The sequence below is a fragment of the Lipophrys pholis genome (genome assembly GCF_963383615.2).
Source record: "Lipophrys pholis genome assembly, chromosome: 19".
Taxonomy (NCBI): Eukaryota; Metazoa; Chordata; class Actinopteri; order Blenniiformes; family Blenniidae; genus Lipophrys; species Lipophrys pholis.
In genome coordinates, this window is record NC_137647.1 from 7,850,500 (window position 1) to 7,874,875 (window position 24,376).

General features: G+C 42.3%; 1 protein-coding gene across 9 annotated transcripts; it reads left to right on the forward strand.

The window, feature by feature from the left end:
• Positions 1-912: 912 nt before the first annotated feature.
• On the forward strand, positions 913-24,336 carry arhgap17b (Rho GTPase activating protein 17b). 9 transcript variants are annotated; one of them, XM_080488145.1, is made up of 21 exons: positions 928-1,344; positions 6,349-6,388; positions 12,700-12,804; positions 13,718-13,794; positions 14,116-14,227; positions 14,850-14,926; positions 15,109-15,211; positions 15,549-15,617; positions 15,750-15,831; positions 17,013-17,140; positions 17,940-18,051; positions 18,146-18,227; positions 18,323-18,403; positions 18,486-18,599; positions 18,695-18,786; positions 19,441-19,576; positions 20,381-20,665; positions 21,231-21,352; positions 21,430-21,834; positions 22,525-22,576; positions 23,152-24,336. In XM_080488145.1, the coding sequence occupies exons 1-20, from the start codon at positions 1,292-1,294 to the stop codon at positions 22,530-22,532; spliced, it is 2,283 nt and encodes a 760-aa protein (XP_080344271.1). In that variant the 5' UTR covers positions 928-1,291; the 3' UTR covers positions 22,533-22,576; positions 23,152-24,336. The 9 variants fall into 9 exon arrangements, with proteins under 9 accessions (XP_080344275.1, XP_080344271.1, XP_080344272.1 ...); XM_080488146.1 differs by having other exon boundaries at positions 22,525-22,570; XM_080488147.1 differs by having other exon boundaries at positions 22,525-22,566.
• The last annotated feature ends 40 nt before the right edge of the window (positions 24,337-24,376 follow it).

The window sequence follows — 24,376 nt, forward strand, 5'->3', positions numbered from 1 at the left end:
AATTAGTAACAAGACAACATATTAACCTTTCAAAAAACATTTTTTTAAGTCGACATCAAATAGAGATGTCAGGTTTATGACATACTTTATATTTATAAGAGTAGTTGCAACATTATGCCAACTTTTGACAATGCCTCCTGGTGCAAAATACTGTTGAATTTCTTAAAAGCAAGTCCTGTATTCGTGGAATTTTGCAGGAATCAAGCACGCAACATTCACACTCACAGTGTGGTTTTGATGGTAATTATCCTTCACAAGCTGGTGAGTGCTTATGGGCCCACGGGTTGTATGTTTGTTACCTGGGATTTAAAGCGGCTGAAAAACATAAAGCCCGTGGGCCACAACTGGCTCTTAAGAGTCTCTACGGCCTGCAAAATCTACCAATTAAATCATTAAAATTCAAATAAAACAGATTTTAAAAAAAAAATGAAAACATGCACAATGCAACAGTTTTGACATTTCACTGTATTTTGCACCTGAAGGTATCATTATAATTGCCTTTGTGCTGAGGTTTTAGTCATTTTCAGTCGCATGAGTTTTATGGAAATCTAGACATTTTCATTATGAAAACTTTCTAAAGAAAAACTTTAAAGTTTAAATCTAAAGGTTAATAAGACACTATTTTACCAGTCCGGCCCGCTCAAGATGAATGTATGTGGCACATGAAGTAAAATGAGCTTGACGCCACTGATTTAAACGGTCTAATAATGCATAACATAAAAATCTGCAGCCAAGGCACTTGTAGTGTAACTGTTTAATCCAGCATGATTAGAGATTCAGATATTATTTGCAAGATGTTATTCAAACTATAAGTCATGTCTTGTTTTATTTTTTACAACTGAGTCTGACAGACCAATAGCAAAGCCAGTTTTCTTCTTTTTTTTTTCTTTTGCAAAGGTATCACATGTCACCATTGGGCCATGCGGCTTACAGTCGGGAAGTAAAGGCACTTCCTTCTTCCTACCACCAACTTGTACTCAACACCAATCTGACGTGTGCGACGATGGGGATCCCGCAGCTCGTCAGGGGTCGTGTCCACTGACTGTTGGGGTTTGGGTTTGTTTTTTTTTTAACGAGGGGACCGCCGATGCCCATCGGGTCCAGCGGGAGAAAAGCTGTGTCCCGTTGTGGTGTAGGAGAAGCGATCGGAGCGCAGCTGGCTGGTGCCACAATGGCTGCGCCGTAGCGCAACTTGTGGACGCACGGTGGATGATCGTCAGCGCTCAAACTTTTCTCTGACTTGTAGAAGAAGACGAGGATAAGGGGGGGGGAGGAAAACCAAAACGAAACCATGAAGAAGCAGTTTAATCGCATGAAGCAACTTGCCAACCAGACCGTGGGAAGGTGAGTTGGTTCATTGGACAATGCGCATTGTTGCGGGCTGATGTCATGCAGTTGTTGTGTTTAGACGAATTGTCACTTTTTGTCTGTCATCTCGATGTGGGCGGTGTCGGAAGGGCTGGGCCATCACTTTGTAACACTCATACCTGCTTTAATAACTTCTCAGGGCTACAAACTTTTCTTGTGGAAAAGATCCAAACACGAGACACGAGACACGAGAAGGGATCAGTTGGGACGGTTCCCTGTAGACATTATAATAATCCAGACGTTTTCAATGGTATTTTACGTTTAATAAAAAGGAGAATGAACAACTCCAGAAAGAATAAGTAGCTTTTTTTTTTAGTATACGTTATTTCATCTGCTGTTATAAAATGACATTTTTCATATTTTGCATCTGTGAGGAAATGAATTGAGGAAGAAAAATCTGAAAGTTTGCAAACTGACACGAAGAGCCACATTTATAGTGCATTTTTTCCACTTCGTGAGCAATCTTAAGGTGCTTTATATACATTTACTTATACACACTCCTTTGGGAGCAACTTTAGGTTCGGTGTCTCAATGACTCTTTGACACATGCCAATCCATCCATTCACTACACTGATTTATCCAACTCAAGGCTGCAGGATGTTGGAGGGCCAATCTGTCACAGGGCAAACGATGCAGAGTCACACACATTCACATTCACACCAAGAATGTGAGAATCACCAGTTGGGAGTGTTGTTGCACTGAAACTAGGGAAAACACACAGGGAGAACATGCATACTCCACACAAAAGGAGAAAACACAATGTCACCTCAACAATTATATGGATTTTTTTTAACACGGCAAAAATCCAATAATCATGAGTCAATTGGCCAATATTAGTTTCAATTATATTGATGCAATTTACTCCACTTCCAACGTCTTATCTAAAACACCCACATTCACACCTACAGGCTACTTAAAGTCGCCAGCTAACCTGACAGCCATCGCTTCTCGACTGTGGTTGGAAACTAAGGATAACCTCGCTGGGCTCTACATTACTATGCAGCCATTGACTCAACACATCCCAATCATCTATTGTGACATCTGGCAACAGTTTTGAAGAAATTGGTCTCCTGAAGTTCTCACTGGTTGTGCGAACCGACGATAGCCCCCAGGCGTGACTGCAATAAACAGTACACCGGCTAAGATGCGTCTTCAGTTTGAGGCGTATCCATAAACATTTCCCGATCCATAGTGAAGGGGCCAATTAGTTTGCGCACACTGTACCATCACCTCCAGCCCGTGCTTGTGAAATAAAGTCATCCATCCATCCGTTATAAATAGATATATGTAGCCCACATTGGTAGGAAATGACCTAATGATGAAAAGCTGATGGGGTCAAAGCCGAGCTGGCGTCAGACTCATCATATACGTTGCTCCACATGTTGTGTAAGAGCAATAAAACTCAACGGAGCAGAATTACAGCTTTTCTTTTTTTTTTTTTACTAGTAGGCAAAAGTGCTGTGAGTACACACCCACTCCAGATAACTTCTGGAAAGACTAGAACATTCCAGAAATATTCAAGTGTTATTCGTTGCACAGATTTGACAAAAATAAAAAATAAAAATAGGAGATTGGGGGAAAAATGGATGAGATTAAAATGTTTAGTCAAAGATTAAAATGGAACATGAGACTGTGCAGCCTTGGCTCATAATAAGCACCAGATAAGGTCAGATCAATGACAAATGTGGGGTGAATTGTTCATTCCAGGTTTGATTTGACCGAAACATCAGTTTGACATTTAATCATAATGTTTTAAAGTTAAAGGTAAGATCTCTAGACTTTCTGGATTTAATTTCTCCACGACTGGCTGAATGTGTTTCTGCAGTTTACAGCCTGTTAACAAAAATGCAAAATATTACTTTGAACTGAAGTGAAGGTGGTTGTGACAGAGATAATCTGGTTCCTAAAGCACTATGTCTGCGCCCCCCCCCCCCAAATCCCAAATGACGGTTTGTGGTTTTCTGTTTGGCTCAGGAAGGGCTGGGCATGGAGGGTTTTTTTTTTTTTTTGTGGAGTAAGCATTTCCATGGTTTGTTGACGGGGACACGGCGAGCGGCTGGAGGGACGTCACTCAGTGTTTTTCATAAAGGAGGAACCTCGTTCGATTTGCATGTGATTGATAAGAGGAAGCGGTCTGACTCACGTGCCGTTATAGCAGCGGCGATGAATCCGTGCATACCTCTGGAGCATTTTGGAATAATAGGCTTTACACCGAGGTCTTTCAATCCAACACGTTGGCAAAGAAACACTAAATAACACACTATTGTGAACAGACTTTACCGCTTGGATTGTGCATGTGTGGTCAATTGATTTTGGGGTTTAGAGATTCACATAGCCGCTTCAGTGTTTGTGCTGTGTACTCATTGTTTCAGTTGTTTTCTTCAGCTTTCCGCAAAGTTTTCTTTCAGGGCTTGGCCTCCACTATGCTGGGAAATTTATTCTGGGAACAAAAGCTGCTCGTCAACGCCAAAGTGTACTCCAGTCAAATCAATGCTAATTCAATATTGATTAAAATCTAGAGATTGCTGGTGTTGCTTCTTCCTTCAGAGGCTTGTAACGGGATCCTGTGGTTCTTTGTGGAGGTATTTCAGTTGCAGATGATGTTCCTGCCGTCATTACATTGGTGCATCTTAACATTTAAATTAACATCCTTGTCTGAATTAGTGAATATCTATTTTTAGACATGAGTAATCAGGAGGCCACTGTCTATACTGGAGAAGACTTTTATTGTTTGTATAGATAAATACTGACCATAATAATGTAAATACAGTTTTCTATACTGAATTTCCCCCATTGTGGGAATAATACGCTCTTGACCCATCTTATCATATCTTGGAAAAGCTACTGGAGATCTTGAATAAGTAAATCAAATTGTACATTTTATAACGAGTAAGTAAAGTAGAAAATATCTGATCTTATTCTAGAAATAGCTCATTTAATCAGGAAAAAAATACTATTTGAAAAAAACTTGTGGTATATTTTGTCTTTGAACACATTTAAATGAGTGTTCAATCACCAAAATGTTTACATTTTCTTTTGATTGATTGATTCTTGCACAAACACAACGCTAAATACGAATGCATTTGATAATTATTAAACAAAACTTTGTTTCAAAGGTTGTTGTAAACATAGTGTACAAAGGCAAGAGAAAGAAAACTAAATATCCTGATAATAGAATAATACATTTCTATTTAGGTATGGTTAAAAAAAAAAAAGTACCTGAGGGAACTGAGATTGAGTAGTGAAATAAATGGGAAAAATGATCAATAAAACAAAATAACAATGACGATTAGCCAAAACCAGAAATTCAATCAAATGGAAAAAAAAGGTCAAATATGACTATACTGTATATATTTTTAAATCTGCTTTTGACTTGCTCCGCTGCTTTGCACGAAGTCTGAAAGATCCTGAGTTACAATTTGGAAAGAGGCGTTTCATGGCTTGTTACAGATTTTTAGCTTTGCACAGATTTCTAAAACCTTCTTCCAACTTGAATCTTTGATGTTCCGACTTAGAATCTGCACTCATGATCCGGCTGCAGGTGCAAAACTGCAGTCGAAGGTGTTTTTTTTTTAAATACCAGAGATATTTTAGCCAGGAGTGAGGTGAGCGTGTGTGTGTGGGGGGGTGTAGGGTGTAACATGAGGACTTTCTGTTGCGTACAGCATGAGACTGTAGTTGTGTGGGAACGGATTAATTGATCCTTGTGAGGTTTAAATCCATAATGTTGGCCCGAGCTGGTCGAATGTGGGAAGAGCTCCTCTGGGATTTGTCTGTGAAGACGTAATACGTTTGTGTGTTTGTGTGCTGGTGTGTTTATTAGATTATGGATAGTGTGAACAATGACCATGCTATGATTTTATTTCACAATCTCAGCAAAATCCAGAGGTATGAAACAGTGACTGTTGTCCTTTAGCCAGAGGTCACATGAAGACGTGTTACGGAGGTGATTTTCATTAAAAAAAAAGTTGGGCATTTTGTCAGCACTTCCTGGAAGTTTCTGTGTGAAGTCATCCCGACATCATATTTTCCGCAAACAGTGCCACAGTGGGCAAAATAGTTGAGACATCAACAAGCCTCCGGGCAACTCCCACCCTCCTGCACACAAACACATGCAGCACACCTTTCCCCTGTTGCCATAATAAAGAAGGAGCACATGACACAACAGGAAGTGAGCGTTCCGACAGGGCAGAGGAACCCTTCAGGTTCATTGCAACATTTGTCCGTACACGTTAGGTTTGTGTGTTTACAAATTGCAACCAGAATCGCATAATGAATAGTCCTGTTTAGCTTCAGGCGAATCTCCTGCAAACCTGCAGACAGACTGGGCGGCTGGATGTTCAAGGTCTGCTCATTGGCTTTATTGTCTGAGTCAATTTGGCGCACATACTGTAATTTACCTCTGTATCAAGGCACCAGAAATGCTGTGCTCACATTGAATAGACTATTTGAGGAAAGGGTGTAAAAATGATGAAACAACATAAGTAGCCTGTTGCCTGTGATTTGAGGATATGGACAAAAAATAAACTTGATGAGGTTTGGTAACCCATACTATATAGTTTCAGATCCATCCGTCCGTTACAATTTCAAACTGCGACAGCTTTGTGCCTCAAATATATGTTGCTTCATCAGGTCGAAAACCAAAATTATTAGAAAAGTAAACAGGCGTCCGTTGGCGATCAAGTGCATAGAAATTTGTGTGTCTGTTTTTGTGTGTGTTTGTGTGATGTACAAAGGAATGTCTTGTATTTGTATTTAGGTAGACATACTAGAGTTATGTTTTAAGGGACCCGACAACATTATGTGTAAAGTCTTATTGTTATTTAAGATTACAGGCCCAAACTGTAAGGATGTAATTAATGAAGATAACCAGGAAAGTCTAGTTGTTTTTCAGGACCGTCATGTTCAAGTTCTGTGTCTAAATGTATGATTAAGGTGTGTTCTATTGCCATGTGGGTTGACTGTTGTTTCTGTCCACAGGGCGGAGAAAACCGAGGTCCTGAGCGATGACCTCCTTCAGGTAAATACCACTTCCTCTGTCCCACAGTTGATAACCGTCCCGGGACAACAAGGCCGTGCTGTTGTTGGGGAACAGGAATAAATGACGTGCAGTGAAAGGGACATGAAGCTGAAGCGTCCAACATTGAGTCGTTGCTGTCTTGTGAGGTCGGTGCATAATAGGCACACCGATATCGGGGATTTGTAAAGAACTAAATGTCTTAGAACATGTTTAACCCTTTAAAGCAAAGCTTGAAAATAACTTGATTGTATTTGCATTTAATGTTAAGGTGTCATTTTTTTTTTTGAAAGAGGCGATTACGGAAGCTATCAGACCTACAGGGTCTGTTAAAGTCATCATGCCTGAGCAGCCTGTTGATGCCAGGTCTCTCTGCAGCGACGGAGAACAACTGCTGGCATTGAAACGCTCCGGTTTAGCTTTTCATTCAGTAATGCGTCGCCAGCTCGAGGGCCTGGCTCTGCAGGAGAAGTGCTTCATGGTTTTCCACTCAAGACACTCTGGCAATGTTCTTTTTTTTTATCTCGAGATCTTACTGAGTGTATGCTGTCGTATCGTGTGTGTTGGGGGAGGGGGGGGGGGGCAGTTTGGCTGGTCAAACTGTGAGATCACTGTTAGGAAAACTGTATGAATAAACGTGTCAGAAACGGAGAGAAACAGAGCATGTTCGGAGAAGAAAAGGGCTTTTGTGGGAAGAAAGCGACAGTAAGGGATTCAAGGGGGAAAAAAAGCTTTCAGCAACCCTCAGTCAGTCAAGAAGTCAAAGTTTCACGACGGGCAGGAGTGAACTCCGAACTCCACATGTGGTTTACACACACAGTGACACATAGCACAGCAAATATTTCTCATTAATTATAGACAAATACGTGAAGTTACTTATTTTCCTCCATTAAGAACAATAAAGACAGATTCCTTTTTTTTCCTTTATGATGGAAGGTTTCTGCAGGATTGGACATTCCTTAGGCTCCAGCCCTCAGTCAGGAATGTGATTGTCAGAATGTCTTTCGGCGCGGCAGCTTGCCTGTCAGAGTGTTTGTGGTGTTTGGAAATAACAAAAAGCCACTCGGGGAAACAGGCTGTACACACCGGTTTTCAAATCGGCTGCCTTATCTCTGTGACATGTGGAGCTCCCAGTTTACTGATTCACGGAGCAGTGAATCAGTATCAGCACTGCAATTTAATCACACTGCCTGGAAAAGCCCCCCCCCCCCCCCCCCCCCCCCTTTTTTTTTCTTCTTTCCAAACACCAGCGGAGAAAGAGTAATTTTTCCTATCCCCCTCCCCACAAGCTCCCTTCAACTCCCCTCCTGTGAACGGGCCGGCTTGAAATCTGACACTGTGATTTCCATGGTGTCGTAGTAATCTTTTCTCTTCCAATTTTCCACAACCCTTTTGCATTGGCTGAGGCATTTTTTTTTTCTTGTTTGCACACGTCCTGCCTCGGTGGGAGAGTTAAGGAGGCTGTCAGGTTGGATTGTATCGGTGCCTGCCCGCCTGCCTCTCACTCTCGATAGAGTCAGGTTGAAACTGGTCCCGTATCTCGGCCCGTGGACACTTAGATAATGCATATCTGAAACTTGTGTGTTAAGCGGGTATTGGTTGGTAAATCTCCTACTGAGACAAACAAAACTGTCTGTTTGGTGTTAGTCGCCATGGTTGCCACCTCTGCCATACATGTGCGGTAGTTTGTTGGCCTTGAAACTTCAACTAAAAGGTCAAGAGTAGTGACTATCATCCTTTCTAAACTTTACCACTTTGTTCGAAGTGGACCTGTTGTGCTTTCTGTATTGTATGACACATTTAAAATGTTATAATGATAGTAATTAATGATGGCAATGGGACTGATTAGACTACTCAAGCAGAAATAGTATCTACAGGTATCGCCTACATATTCAGGTCCTTCAGAGTCTCATATCTTAACTATTGGTTACTGTTCATGGTCGTCGGCTCCAGGGACCAAATAGTTAAGATTTCACCAAGACCTATGATGCTGGTGTCAAATTACCCAATGATCTGGGTTGGTGTGCACTTTGCTGTTTAAAAAACGGGCTTTTTGGAAGCTAATCAACCAGAATCCTTGAGCTTTGAGGAACTTGAACGGACTTGTTGCAGACAAACAATGAGCTGATGGGCCGAGTAAACAGCTGGTGTGGGCAGCAACAACAATGGCGGCCTTCAGCGTGTCATGACTCCCAGTCCATATTCTCCTTGTTTTATAGTTGAGAGCCACCGTATTAACAATCCAATTTCATCTTCTGTCCAAATCAATGTCTGTGTACGCTCCTTTGTTAATGTTTATAGAGCATTGTTTTCTGTGCATGCGTGTGTGTTTTCATTACAAAAACCAACAACAGCAACCACTGGTACACTGCATGAACACTACATAGTTTTCAGGGTTTCTCCCATTTAGGTGTAAACAGATGTCGTTTTCAAAACGTTGCTGTGTAAAGGAGAAACTTTTCTGAAATGAAAAATCAATGCGTTTTCACTTCAAATGTGTAAACGAAGCCTGCGCCTGCATATCAATCTGCTTACTTTATTTAGCGTTCATGGAAATGGGACAATCCGGTCTGTCGATCAATGTGATCGTTTGAACACAGCCTGTGATTTCAACGTTTAGGGTCAAATCTGAAAGTTTCACATAAGAAAAGGTTCTTTCATCGGTCACAGCAGCTGTCTCCGTGTTTAACAAACACACTTGAGAGTAGTAGCTAATTTCTATCATTGTCTTGGTGTGTTTCCCAAAATGTGTCACATAAACGAGAGTGCTTCTCTGGCTCTGGTTTATTCGGCGTCGCGAGCTTGTCAGACAACGAGCTCAGCCAGCTAGTGATCCACTCAGTTCACCGCCTATTCAGTCAGGCTGAAGCAGCCCCCGCCTCCCAGCCAGAAAACCAAACGGTATCCACCCTCCTGGTTCCTGTGTGACTCACTGAACGCTTCATATTTTCTGCTGTGGAGGGTCAGAGGTTGTCGCTTTGCTCTGTTCACTGTTTTCACTGCAATCTGGAGGAAAAAAAGAAAAAAAGAAGTTTGCAACAACTTGCCTGTAAACCTTTGGACTACTTTGTAACTGGAGCGTGGAAGAGATTGTCTGTGTTCTTCTAAGTGTGTGTGTGTGTGTGTGTGTGTGCGCGCGTGTGTGTGTGTGTGTGTGTGTGTGTGTGTGTGTGTGGTCATGATGAAGGAGCTTTCCTGTTTTTCTTTATTTGATTTTTTTTTTTACTCTCTTTCAACTCTTCGCCTTCATTTTGTCAGGGCGTGTATTTCTTTCTGTGTCTAAGAGCAAGCCTCCCTTTCCTTCATCTAGTTTCTCTCAGATGAGTCTTTCTACTGAGTTTGGGTCCTGAAATTAACTGAAGGTTAAACTTTAAATAAAAAATTGATACAGGAGCAACGAGTTTGTGCTGAATTACTATTAGAATTAAGATTCAGACGCCTGATTTGGAGAAAACAAATATCCGTTTTAAGGAAGTTTTTTTGCTAGACAGACATCTGGGAAAAGGTTTTCATAGCGTGTAGCCAAGAACTGGCCCTGTAAAACACAAGAAATCTGATTACATTATTCAATGATATTCTTCACCTTCCTTGTTGTGATGTCGAAGGAGTCCAGTGCTTTTGAAAACCGTTGCAATATGGAAGCTGTTTATTTATTTAAAATTTTTTCGCCATTTTTGTGTGAAATAAGAGCCAAATTGCAAGTATTTCACTTGAAACCCACTAAGATGCCATTGGTATTTTCTTTCTGCAACATGAGAGAGCAAATCCCCATGTGGTACATTACTGTGTTACAATATTAAAGAATGGTTAAAAAAACAAAACATCATCCACCGCTCATATTTTCTGATGCGGTCTGTTTCTGCTGGGCTGTGAAACTCAAATGTGTCAAGACATCTATATCAGTCATATAATGTTACTGAAAAGGAGGAAATGAAGACTTTACCATTTTTACGTAGCTCAGATGCAGATTCGGCTGAAATCTGTTGCACGACATTGTGCGTAGTCAGCTAAAACCTTCTGTCGACTGTAACGACGTGATCACAGAATATAAGCAGTCCACCGCCTGCGCCGCAGACATCCCGCCCGCTCACTCTGTCTTGGCTCTGACGTTTTTAAAAGTCTGGATCCAATCGAGCTGAACCGTAACGTGCTAACGAGAGCCGGGTATCGGCGGAACGGTGAGCAAATCAAAGGGCTGCAGGAAAAGAGGGGGCGAAAAAAACGTATATGACAGAATCAGACGAGTGAATTAGTGGATGAAAGTAAAGGAAGACGATGGGATCATTCAGCTGATAAAGGGCTCTCAGATGTTGTGGGTGTTTATGGTGAAACAGGAAGGAAATACTTATGATGGGCAGCGACTTGGGTGCAGCAACAGCATGTCAGATAATCTAGAGCGGAGGGATCGTAAGTGGTGAATATAGATGATGGCGTTAAGGAGTCGACTCATTCATAACAATTTTTCTTGTTTCACACACTTTCTAATAAATGACATTTACTAAAAGTAATGATTTACAGTTTGAACACGGGGGGGGGTGACGTTGCAGTCTTTACTAGGTTAAATGTACCATCGGGTTGGTGGTGCATTTTCCTGAGCCACAGAAAAGATGACATTACGTTCTTCTGCTTCACTACATGCTTACGCAGCATTTTTAACTTCCTGCATAAAGTTGTAAACATAAGACATGTTGAGCTGCTGCTGTTACAGCATTTTCTTAATTTTTACGGATATTTTGATGTCTGTCGTACTCACACATATGAGGATCATACTGTACATGCTGCAGGAAGACTGGTTCTGATGACTGTCGTATCGCTATGCTTTCTTGATTACACAACAAGAGGCGAGAATGAAAATCACTTTTAAGATACATCGAATCGGTTGCACTTTGCATGATGATGACGACACTCAATAACAGTTCAGTTTGATTTCTGGCTTTGTTTCGAGGCCCTGTCTCATGCTTGTTATCAGTGCGGTTCCCACTTGTTCAGTTTAGCCTTTACCGGCTGTGTTTAGGTAATAGTAAGAAGAAGAAAAAAGGATAGAATAGAAACAGAGCGCAACTCATACAGTAGGTTGATACCAGATGGTGAGATAATCCACAAGCTGTGGGTATGACACTAAGATCATGAGCGTCCAGTTCTACTGTCAGTGATCCTGCAGGAAGATGCAGACAAAGACAGTGGGGACAGCAGGGGTGATTCCAGATAGTGCTAACTAGAAGCTTTATCAAATAGTCAAGTTTGAAGCCTGAAACTGTGTTGGCCTCCATAATTGAAACTGCTGGTTCCACATGAGAAAAGCCTGATGGCTGAAAGTTCTTCCTCCCATTTAGATACGTAACTCTAGAAACCTCCAGTCGGCCGAACGTCACAGTGAGCTACTACGGGACTAACAGCTCTTTTAAGATATGATCCTAGTTGTTTAGAGCTCTACGTATCAAGGGAAACATTTTAATTCAGTTTACATTTAGTCAATGAAGATGAGCAAACAGCTTTTAACTTGCCAAGCTCAGTTTTGTTGTCTGGTGGCAGCATATGGTGTAAAAGTCACACTGACAGGATTTGGTGACGCGTATTTCTCATAACCATTCCTCTTGGACCGAAATTTCAAAAAAACTACCAGAAAGCAAAGAAATTTAGATTTGTGCCTATATACTAGTCAGTACTGTGACCCCCCCCCCCCACCCTCTCTAATCACACGTCACATATTTGTAAAAACGCACAGTTTTGAATAACTGCCTGATCTTGGAAAAAGAAATGAATGAACTGAAACACTCACTTATTGCACATTAGTTCAGCTGTTATTACGCTTTCATGTCATTTCATTTATTTATTTCGGACATTCTAAAATGTCAACAGTGCACATTGATCACCCAAAGATATTTCACCAAAGAAACAATATTTTTAGGTTGCATGTCCAAGGAGTGGGAAGAAGTATAACTTATTAAATCCCACCCCTTCTCCATAAATAATACAGTATAGAATTTTTTAATTGTGCGAGTGAGGAGGTCTCAGTGCCACTGTTTCACTAGTGTAATCACATGGTCCAGACACATGTATATTTTGAACTTGTGCTTGTGAAGTCTGTCCAGGTGATTTAAAAAAAATAAAATAAAATAAAAAAAAAGATGTTCTCACAAACTTGTTGACACTGATCTATTGTTGCGCACAAAGAGCTCCTATATCTTTTATCTCCATCCTGCATTATGGACGGTTTAAAGACGGATGTCATGGATGTCTGTGTGTCGCTGGAAGATCTGCCAGTTGTTGTTTTGTTTTTTTCTTCAATGGTGCCATCCGTGTTGTTTGCGCAGATCGAGAGGCGGATGGAGATGGTACGTTTGGTGTCGCACAACACGTACAAGAAGCTGGTGACATGCCTGCAAGGTCACCTGGGCACAGACACCGAGAAGAGACAGGTAAGAGTCGCCGTTTCACCGTCACACCTCTGCCTTTTGCTCCCGATCTCTTATGCGGCGGGTGAACTTTGAGCTGTTCAGCCATAACTTTATTATATCATCACGCCATATCAGCAACATGCAACATTTTTCTGTGACCGCCTCGGAGAGGCCGCGAAATAACCCGTGGCTCATGTACAAATTAAAGTTGTAGCACAACTGTCAGTATTAGCGGGGATCTGCGAGGTTTTCCTGTGACCACGTAGCATCTTTTCTTATGTAACGTCGAGATATGGGAGAGAGACTCAGGGGAAAAATATTCACGGCTGGCTTCCTGCCAGTTCTACTATCCCTGTGCAGCAGATACAATCTACAAGAGTCTGTAGAACTGACAACCCGCTGAAGGAAATGCCGTTAAAATGGATCTTTGTCTTACTTTGAAACATTTTGACATAAATCAGTCCAGTTCTGGAGGTAATCCTTTGCGAAATAACACACTGCTGTAACGTCACCACTTCCAGTCCTGTGTGAGGAATTAATGAGCAAGCCATCAGCCATCAGCCATCCCATCCAGTGTTAATATAACCATTAACTAAAGCTGTTATCTTATTAGTCACTATTGAGGGGAAACGGCTCAAATAACCGGTACTAATTTAATTATGACAGACTATATAACAACACCTGTAGTCATGAGCTTACTTTTATGAGGCCTATCTCTATTGCTTACTCCACACACTGTATGTGTCGCCACAGATTTCTCCTGCAAGTAATTAGTTACTATCAGAAGAACAGATTTAACAAGAAACTTACACGATGCTACTTGTAGGTGTTAATTATTTTGGTGGTCTTTTCTGCATTCTGTGCACTAAATATTCAAACGTATGTTTCATCCTTCATTCTTGTTGAGTGGACTGAAATATGAGTGCTTTGACAGAAAAAGCTGCCCCTGACGGCGCTGTCCCAGGCCATGCAGGAAGGAGGCGGGCAGCTTGGAGACGAAAGCCTAATTGGGTGAGAATTAATTAGAGACCGGTCTTAAGCTTGGTGACTGGTGGTGTACTTGTCCCAAAGATAAAAGCAGATGGATTCATATGAACAAAACTTCAGTATTAAATATTATTGGAGTTATCGTAGAGCTGCTTTTTGCATTTGCACAAAAACTTTTACGTAGCGGTCATATTTGAACGGAATAATCTGTCTGTGTGTGTGTGTGTGTGTGTGTGTGTGTGTGTGTGTGTGTGTGTGTGTGTGTGTGTGTGTGTGTGTGTGTGTGTGTGTGTGTGTGTGTGTGTGTGTGTGTGTGTGTGTGTGTGTGTGTGTGTGTGTGTGCAGCAAGATGATGGAGGTGTGTGGAGACACGGAGAGCAGGTTAGCCACCGAACTGATGCAGCATGAGGTGCAGATGGAGCGAGACATTATGGAACCTCTCAACCAGCTGGCAGAGGTAAAATTTACTGGACGCAGTACTTACGACCTGCATGTCGATGCGGTTGAGAGAAGTTTGTTTTCCACGTGAAACCACTTTTTAATGATGCTTAAATTGAAGGAAATACAAAGAATACGGTGAAGAATATATTGTACTTATAATTAAGTTATATAATGTTTTTTTCTTAGTACCTCACAACTGTTTGGGCCTTTTACTTTAGCAAACCATGAAAACACCATTAAAAACTGCATTTTTGTAAATTGCACAATAAGGAAGGACAATTCATACTCAAATGCATAGACAATATTTAAGAGGGTACAAAAGCTGATTTGAGGGTTTCTTTTTAACTAGAAATTTGTGAATTCTGTGTGGGTTTTAGTCGGTTTCACACCATCATTTATGACATCTCATGGTGTAATTAGCATGTAAAATATCCTTCAACTACACTCAAGAGCAGAGGTGTTAAACACAAGGCCTGTGAACTTTCACATGATGAGCAGATGGTTGTGCCAAATTAACACCATCCGCATTGTTCAGTGTTGCATTACCACCCTGCTTATTTCATGATGATGAGTCTGGTCGCAGGTTTCCTGTGTGTGCTCCTGCTGGTTTTTTTTTATCTTTTCCGCTTCTTTGACAGACTGAGATTCCCAACATACTGAAACAGAGGAAGCAACTTGCCAAGCTGGTTCTTGATTATGACTCGGCGAAGACACGGTAGGTTGGTTCTGCGCATGGAACCCGATGAAGCCTAAGAGCCATTGTATTGTTTGCCAAATGCATTGCATGTTTAGGCTTCTCGCGTCACGTGTTTTGTAGATCCACGTGGATTGAAACGTCACTTATGTTCATGCTTATTTTTTTGCCCTCCACTGTTCTGATGACAACTCGGACTGCAGGTGGCTTCAGGCAGCAAAGTCCAACAACCAGGCCATGGCAGCTAAAGTCGATTCGCTCAAAGACGAGATGGATGAAGCTCTCAATAAAGTGGAAATGTGCAAGGTACATTTTTGTACAGATTTTCAGCATCGCTGCACAGCTGATTCATAGTGGTGTCGGTGAACAGCGTGGAGAAGATTTAATGGAGGCTTGTCTGGGTTGATGGCTGAACTCGCCGGCCAGCGCCTCTGCAAACGTTTAGGATCATATATAATACCGGGGTGAACAAAGGAAGCCTTGTAACAGCAGAGGAGCAGGGCAAGCATGGACTCTAATATTTAGGAACAAGTAATTAAAGGTCATTGCTTTGTCATCTGGAGCTCATCTGTGTCGTAATGAACAGTTTATTATTGATGCACAGATTCTTACAACCATATGTGCCCTGTTTTTTCTTTTACAGGATCAGCTCTCTGCAGACATGTACAACTTTGCATCCAAAGAGGGAGAATACGCACGCTATTACGTCCTGGTGAGTGCACCCCGGATCATTCTTAAAGGCTTGGAAATATAAAGGAAATGTCATGCAAATAAGGTCTAATTCTCTGTGACCACCTTATTAAGTAATAGAGTCTGATTCACAAACGTTTTGTTGATGTTCCAGTTATTAGAGGCCCAGGCAGACTACCACAGGAGGTCTCTGGCAGCTCTGGACGCAGCTATACCAACTATCAAAATGCAGCAAGGTGACGAGCGAGACGTGCAACCGACATTTATAGACGTGAACAATCTTGCACGGTGGTGTGGCGATGAGTGATCTTGAAGCACAGTGAGAATATCTCTGGCTCTAGTCTGGTTGTGGGCGTTTCTGTCGGGAGTTTGCGTGTCTTCCGAGCGTTCGTGCAATATCTGAACGGGATATTTTTAAGCTTCTGTTTTAAAGCACAGAAACGGCTTTTTACGAAGTGCATACTGGCCCGTCACTTTGGTTAACTGTGGTTACACAGAAAAACCTTTTAAAAGGGGAAGTGAAGTATTTTTAATCTGTTCAAATCTAGCAGCTTTCAATGTGTCATTCGGCTACTTATTTCAGCTTCTGTCTTGTGGTTGCAAGCACAGTGGTAAAATTCGGCTTCTATATAACTGACACGACTGCTAATAATGACTTTATTATGGAGGGATGTAATGGTATACATTCAGACGTGCAAGCTGGATTAATTGAGTCATTTGTTGTCGTTTTTTTAGTTTATTTAACTTAACTGGTCTGAGGTATCATGGCAGGTTTAGAAAATCCAGGTGGAAAAAATAATATTTTGGACCAAATATTTAATTTTCAAAAGTTAATTTGGAGATTTTTGAATTCCGCTTTCATCTGATTGTTTTCTAAAACATAATTATAATATAATTTATAATTATAGTATCCATCATGAGGTCTGAGAAATAAGAAGAAACCTGCTTTCCAGCACTAGATTTTCCACATACTGTATATCTGCAGGACCAAAACAGAACAAGAAAGTATCACAGTAACAACATTGGAGATGTTATCAGTTAATCAAATCTAATTAAAATGAATCTTTATGTCTGAGGTTGAAACCTCTGGATTCAACTTGAGTCTACTGGTATTACAAAGTATATTGAATTGGTCTGAAAGTTTGTTGCTCTTGGAAGACTTGGATTTTTACAAATAAAAAAAGAAATTTTGCCTTGAAAGAACTTTTCACTTTTAGTTTTTGAATCTGGGCTTCTCTTCTTTCGCGTGTGTTTATGTTTTGCTGGTATGAGCTTGAGTTTCATTTGAGGGTTGATATGTGTGGGATTTCCTCTTGTGATTCCAGTTTATGTTATTTTATGACTTTCAGATGTGAAACCGCAAACAGCTAATTATACATACCAAGCTATTTATCAGAATGCTGCTCCTCTCGTGCAGACTCGTGGATGGAGAAGCCGGCGTTCGGCACGGCTCTGGAGGAACACCTGAAGCGGACGAACCGTGAGATCGCTCTGCCGATAGAGGCCTGTGTCATGATGCTGCTGGAGACCGGCATGAGGGAGGAGGTATGTCGTCAGAGAAAAGGAGAATTGCTGCTTAAGTAGGGCAAAGTTGAGGTTTAATTGGGGAGGAATTAGGACAGAAACGTGCACCCTGAGTACTTTTACCCCTCCCCTCGGCTCGAGCTGGAAGGAGATGTGAGTTACGTGGACGTCCTCGTTAGAAACGATGCTTTGTACAGTCTGGAAACATCTGCGGCCAACTTGTGGTCAGCCAGTCTTGGGCCTGAGGAGAGAAGCATTGTGTGTGCATGTGTTATGCATTACCGAGCTCACTGTTCCTCTTCTTTAATGTTGCAATATCACTCGACTCCCTATAGGGAACAGGCATTTTATAAATCGAGAACCCCCCCCCCCCCCCCCCCCAAAAAAAAACTTGGTTCTTTGGTGTGCAGGGTTCATTCTGAAAGAGCCACATCTCGTTTGGCAAAGAAGCAATTCCTTTTTTTGTCCAACTTGTAGTTTGCATTACTTCTCCTTCTGTCTCACCAGCTCTGGACTCACTTCTTCCTTTTTAAGGTGAAAACCAGTCACTGCATCCAGGTTGTCATGTCGTAGACTTGGATTGGACTTTTTAACAGCTTAAGCAGTCTCAGTCGGCTTCACATTATCAGCTGCTTTCGTCGATTCACACACTCTATTGGAGACGACTGCCTTGCAAGGCTGCGAGCCCACCATTGGGAGCAACTTGTGGTTTAATGTCTTGCAGACTTCAACACATGAACACATGAGCGATCAGGTCAACCCACTCCCACCATCTGAGCCTCCGCATGTGTTGCTCACTCCGTCTGTATTTTCCTTCCAGGGTCTCTTCAGAATAGCAGCCGGAGCTTCAAAACTGAAGAAGCTGAAAGCAGCATTGGACTGTTCCACCTCTCAGCTCGAGGAGTTTTACTCTGATCCCCACGCTGTCGCTGGTACGACCTCCTCTACAAATCCATGCAAAGTGGAACAATCTGCTCCAGATCTTTCTTTCATTTTAATTTTTTATTTTTTTGTCTTCACGCACAGGAGCTCTAAAGTCCTACCTCAGGGAACTTCCTGAACCGCTGATGACGTTTGGCCTGTACGACGAGTGGACACTGGCCTCTAAGTAAGCGAGCGTGATGCTTGAAGCCAATTGAGTTATTGTATGTTAACACAATGTTTTTTGGGTACCAAAAAAAAAGACTTTGTCTTTGTTTTCAGTGTGTCTGACCCCGACAAGAGGCTTCAGGCTTTATGGGTGACATGTGACCAATTGCCAAAGGCTCACAAGGCCAACCTCAAGTAAGAACTCCTCCAACTCAGTGTTTTCCTCCTGTATACAGGTGAAGCTGCTTCATTCAACATTGTGAGTCTCCATTTGCAGGTATCTGGTGAAGTTTCTGGCTAAACTGGCTCAGGAGAGCGAGGTCAATAAAATGACTCCCAGCAACATTGCTATCGTTCTGGGACCCAACCTGCTCTGGGCGAAGACTGAAGGGTGAGACCAGTGTGCCATTCTGTTTCTTCTAAATACTGAGGATGATTAATCTAACTGCTATTCTCATCTTGTGAAATGTATTGTTCTGTACTCAGGACACTGGCAGAAATAGCAGCAGCTACATCTGTCCATGTGGTGGCCATCATCGAACCCATCATCCAGCATGCTGATTGGTTTTTCCCTGATGGTAAAGCATCGCTGTCTTTTACAATTCTACTAACTAAAGGGATGAATTAAAGGCGTCAGAAGTTAACTAACTACTTACAGATTTGCGAAGGTCAAATCCTTTGCTGGTGTGCACAACTTTCAAGCCGATATGAAAACAGACATTTGAAACTTTCAAAGTTTTTTTTCACTATATTTCTCACAATCAAAACTGATGTGAACTAAATGGAATGGACAGCGACGCATAGAAAAGACAAAAACGTAAGCAACTTATCTTGGCAGTCATTTTGAATCAACAAGTACGCACAGACCTTACTTCAAATCTGTTGTCTAATCTTAAAAAGTGCATAACTTGTTTTTGGATACCTTGATGCACGACAGGTTTAAAATAAAATGACATGACAATGTGAGGAACTAATCCAGAGTCAAAAGATTGCAGTAATGCGAGTAGGGAGAACTAGTTGCCATATGGCTGATGGTAAAACCAGATAACACAGAAAACAGATCTAAGTCATAGCAACAAATCTGTTACGATCCTGTTAGCTTATTTGTAAAAACTATTTGTGAAGCAGCATTCAGACCTATGGCAAAACTTTAAAGTTTCATTTCCATTCAGGGTTTGTTCGGTCACTGCGATCCTCACTGTCTCTCCACTCATTTTGCTGCTTCTTTCCAGATGTGGATTTCAATGTGTCTGGCATGTTTGCCATGCCCAGCCATCCGCCCACCCCGGACCCTGAATTCGCGTTGGACAGGAAACGCCCCGGCAGCCAGGGGCAGGACGGGGACAGTCACACTCCCCGTAAAGACAGGTACCTGTCTCGCCCCAACCTCAGCCTCAGCCTGCCTCTCACCCTCCCGTCCCGTCCCAAGACACTGAGCAGGCAGGAGTCGCGGGGCCCGGCCGTGTCGGCCCTTTACGTAGTGGCCAACGAGTCCATCACAGTCACTGAAACACCCACTGAAGATCTGCCCGGTCCAGACTTCAAAGCCGCGCCGTAGTCTCAGTAGCCCTCATGAATCCAGATTATCAACAGAAAGAATTGATTGTTTTTGTCTTATTTGTGCATCACATTTTTATTCTTTGCAGTTTATTTCATCACAAGCTTATCAGTCACAATTTCCTCAAGGTTGGTGATGGAAAAATGGTTCTCCTATAGCCACTTGTCTGAAACACAAACCGTTTTTAATATTGTTGCGACACCCTGATGTTCAGCATTATGATTCTCTTCTGTTACTGTTGTGTACTCTTGTGTATTATTTTCTCCATTTCCAATTAAAGCTTAGGTCACTCTGTAGGTTGCTGGTTTTATGTTTTGTGTGGGCTTCCTGTGTTGCATTTCGTGTGGCCTCTTTCTTCTGTCCCTGCAGTGACGTCGCCTTATAAAAAAAAAAAAAAAAAAAAGCAACAAACAAGTCAGTCATGTGGTTTTATGTCTCGTTTGGGTTCTTCTTTCTGAAGCCAGTTTCACTGAACACAGGAAGAGTCTGTTTCTGTCTCTCTCGCTCCGTCTCAAGCTGTTTCTGTCTTTTTCGGTCTCCTGCTCTTTCAGTCTGCCTGATGCCGTGTGGTTTGCCCTCCTGAACTCTCTCCCCTCTCCCCCCTCCCTCCCTAGCCCTGTTAACAAACAGCCGGAGCCCGCCCCACGCAGACTCAACTCTGTAAATAGAAAGCTGCTAACCTCACCCACCTTCCAACCCTCTCTGCCCCACCTGGAGGCCGGGGGTCCCTCCCCGCTTGAGCTGCACCTACAGGCTTTAACAGACGCCGAGCAGCCCGGCTCGAGCGTCGGTGCTGGGATTGGTGCTCTGGGTGGTGGTGGTGGTGGTCTGGGTGGTGGGGTCCAAGTAGCCACAGTGCCACCTCAGGTTGTAACACAGCTCAGCGCAGAGGAGAGCAGGTAAGGAGCGAGCTGAGGTCGTAACAACACTCCACCGTCTGCTCGCAGCCAATCAGCCGATCCGGAGCCTGACCCCCTTTTTAAATGTTCGTCAAATGTTTGATTGGTTGGAAAGTCGTCAAACAGAAATCATTTCAATAACAATGTCTACAGCTTCTTATTCGCTTTATTAATTTAATATGCATTAAAAGTCATGTTAAGCTTCTTCCGCACAGCTTTCATTTGCCCTCAGCTTGAGGATATTCATTGATTCAGCTGAGCTATTTTATAAAGGAAATACTCAGTTGTTCTGCCTGTATTTTGTTCTGGTGTTATACTACAGTGTGGTCTTGTATGAATTTTGCATGTAACATCCTGATTCTTACCCTTGTCTTCTCATATCGCCTTGTTGAATCTTTCTTTATGTGTTTTCTTTGCTTTTCTGTCAAATTTGTTTTTGTTTTTGAATGAAAACATTTGTGATTTCTTCTATGTATAATGCATGATTTCCTGCATCTGCTACATGAATGCTGACAAATGAGGACATGTAAATGGTTTAACAACTTGTCCTGTTGTATTTCCACAGCCCAGCCCGGGAGCATATGTCCACCCCTCCTCCCCAGAGGAATGGTGCGGTCCACCTTGCAGTAGGAACCCCGCACTCTCAAGGCGGGTCCAGGGGCCCGAGTCCACACATGGTCCGCAGAGGTGAGCCAATCAACCTTCACAGTGCTGTTCTTCATCATCGATGATACTTACAGTAATCATGCACCTCTGCTCTGAAGGCACTAAGAAGCAGGCTCCAGCTCCACCCAAGCAGGCCATCCCCTTCTCCGCCCATCCCAGCAACACCCAAAGCCCCGTTTCCTCCCATCACCCGCCCATCATGCCTCGCCGGAACACCAGCAAAGAGGCCCTCATCCACGCCCCGAGCCACCCGCCGCCGCAGCCGCCTCAGGCCCACGGGGAGTCGGATCCCTCTCCCCCCAGCACTCCCACCCCTCCTGACACTCCGCCTCACGATGGATCGCTCTCCAACCCGCACTTGTCCTACAATTCCGGCTCCCTCCCTCGCCCCTTGAGACCAGCGCCAAAGCCGCGACCCCGACCCAGCATGCCGCCGCCTCCGCAACCTGCAGCCAACGACAGCGGTAATGACCTCTTCAGCTCTGCATCCAAGATCATCACAGGTAGGGTGGCCTAAAAATCTAGTTGTCCATATGTCCAGTGTGATTTTAATAGACATGTTATGTGGTAGGTTATTATGGATTAGTGAAATGTCATTTTGGTGAATATAGCAGAGGTATCATGGGTTTTTCAATTGGAAACTATCTTCAAGCACCAAATTGAGCAAGGTTTTGACTTGTTTGTGGTGAACTTCAATACAAATAGGAATACATCATATCAAACAAACATTTTAGGTGTACGAATGAATTAGTTGCTTTGCATAAACAACACAAATGGATATTGTATTTGAATTGCTTTTTTTTAAACCTGATTTAAATATGTTTAAAATTACTTTTGTAAACATTTTAAAGCTTTGTTTGTTTGTTGATTCTTTAATTAGCTCATTGGGCCACATTTGACCTGCAGGCTCCCAGCTGTCCTTGTTTATTTTGAATAGGTTAGGTAAAGCCAAATAATTAACAGTACACCATCAGAATTCCATTACAGTCTCATTCTAGGTGTTGCAACAACTGAAAGCACTTCCCGCCCGTCTGCTGACACTGTCCCCGCCTCAGTATGGGGTTATTTCGGTTTCTCTCAGAGCATTGCTGTATTTAGCACCAGGGCTTGTGGTTTCACTGTCTCTCTGTGCCTCTCACTCGAAAACAAAAATGGTGATCAGATGCATGACAGGAAATGTGTAAACGTTGCAGATGTCTGAGCTGCCGGCCTGCCTGTAAGATGAGCTTTGCAAGGCAGGTAATGGTAAGGATCTGAGTGGCTGACGCGTTGGCCTCGCTTATATGTCCGCTGCATGTTTGTGCATCTTGTGTGGGGGGGGGGGGACTAACAAAGGCAATTGCATCGACATACAGTATGCATACAGCACATGTATGTATAAGGGTATGTGTTTGTGCTTTTCTCCTGCAACATCTCTCGGCTTTACAACAAAAACTAACATGCTTGTGATTTTCCAGCATTGAGGTTAAATGGCTTTTGGCTGCTAAGAATTTTCTATGAAAACTAACCCCTCCCCCGAAGCCATTTCTACTCAGTGTGTTGTTACTCGTTATGTGCATTGCCTTGCACCAATCTTGGTAAAAATTGTGTTGCATTTAAGCTTAAAACACCAAGGAAACTCATGAATTATATTCCCCACTAAAAACATAATTACTGAAGTAATGCTTTATTGACAGGATTTAGAATTAGGAGCGATCCTTGGTGTCTTACTGAATGTAAAGAGTGTATGCACTGAGCACGTTGAAATTCTGATTGAGTTGAATGCAGCTGCAAGACGGTTGATTTATTTGCCGACTGGTCCTTCTGCCTGCTCTGTACAGATGGAGGTCTGGCCTTGAAGAGGATTGGAAGAGCCATCGTCCCTGAGGTGATTGTGAACCCACAACGGGAAAACTCTGCTGGTCAAGAGCCCGCCGCCACCTCAGGCCTTTTCCCGGACCTTAACCTCCAGACCGAGAACACCCCCCTGTGAAGATAGAGGGTCGTCTCGCCCTCAGCTGGTCCACATTGATTTGAGTTTAGAGTCAAACGTAAGGCAGATAATGCAACATGTGCGCCAGGTCTTCACACTGCCTGAACTGCTTCCTGGACACATAACTGCTGCCTTTTCTACTACAAAACAGACTCAAACTAAAAACTATTGTAAAGTGGTGCTTTAAAAATGCAATACTCCTGTCCAGCTGTCACTATTTTAGACTTTGCAGTTTGCTCTATATATTGATGGTATTTTGATATCTGTCTGCTGAGCCCTGTTCGAATGGGACTTAAACCTGTTGCCTCAAAACCAGCAGCTGAACTCAGAGTATTGGTCGAGCATTGATTCAATTGTTTTCTGCTTCTTTTTCAAACAATTACTGTCAATTTTATAGCTTTCAAGATAGATTTCCTTGGAGACAGAAATCTGTGAGTCCGGTTTTGGCAACACTTTTGACACTTTAAGTATTTTCCTGCTGCACATCTGAAACTTATTAACATTCTTTTATTTGTTCATATTGTGAAATCCACTGCAAATTGCCATTTGAAATTCGAAATTGCCTTTTATTGCACACCAAGACCGTACATAGGATAAAGGACCAAAGCAAATTCTCTTCTTCCTATTTTTAGGTTGCTGATGACCAAATATTTTGACAACAGTGCAATACAACCTCACAAATGCTGACATTTTTAGCATTTTACGCAGTTTCTAGAAATCCATTTATTAGGAAACGTGTTCTCCACTGACAAGAATCCCAAGCTGAATGTCCTTTTGAATCAAATATATGCTTTTATTATTCAAATAGCTGATTTTTAAATGGTGTAAATGATCACTCCTTCTCAAACTCATAGCTATAACCAAGAAATTGTGTATAATTGTTTTTTGTATTATTATTTCTCAGGCATTTTGCCTCGTGAAGGTATTTTTCAGCTTTGTTTTATTTTTCCCTTCTGCATTTTTATGGTGGTTCTTTTGGCCATAATGCATCATACTGTGCATTGTAACAATAAATAAAGATTGTTCAACTGTTTTACAATGTTTCCTCCTTTTTTTTTTTTTTTTACATGTAC

Bases quoted from the DNA above. Each gene is read 5' to 3' on its own strand.
- arhgap17b (XM_080488143.1), top strand. From the start codon at position 1,292: ATGAAGAAGCAGTTTAATCGCATGAAGCAACTTGCCAACCAGACCGTG. The intron at 1,345-6,348 runs GTGAGTTGGTTC...TTCTGTCCACAG, and splicing joins GCCAACCAGACCGTGGGAAG to GGCGGAGAAAACCGAGGTCC. The intron at 20,666-21,230 runs GTAAGGAGCGAG...GTATTTCCACAG, and splicing joins CTCAGCGCAGAGGAGAGCAG to CCCAGCCCGGGAGCATATGT.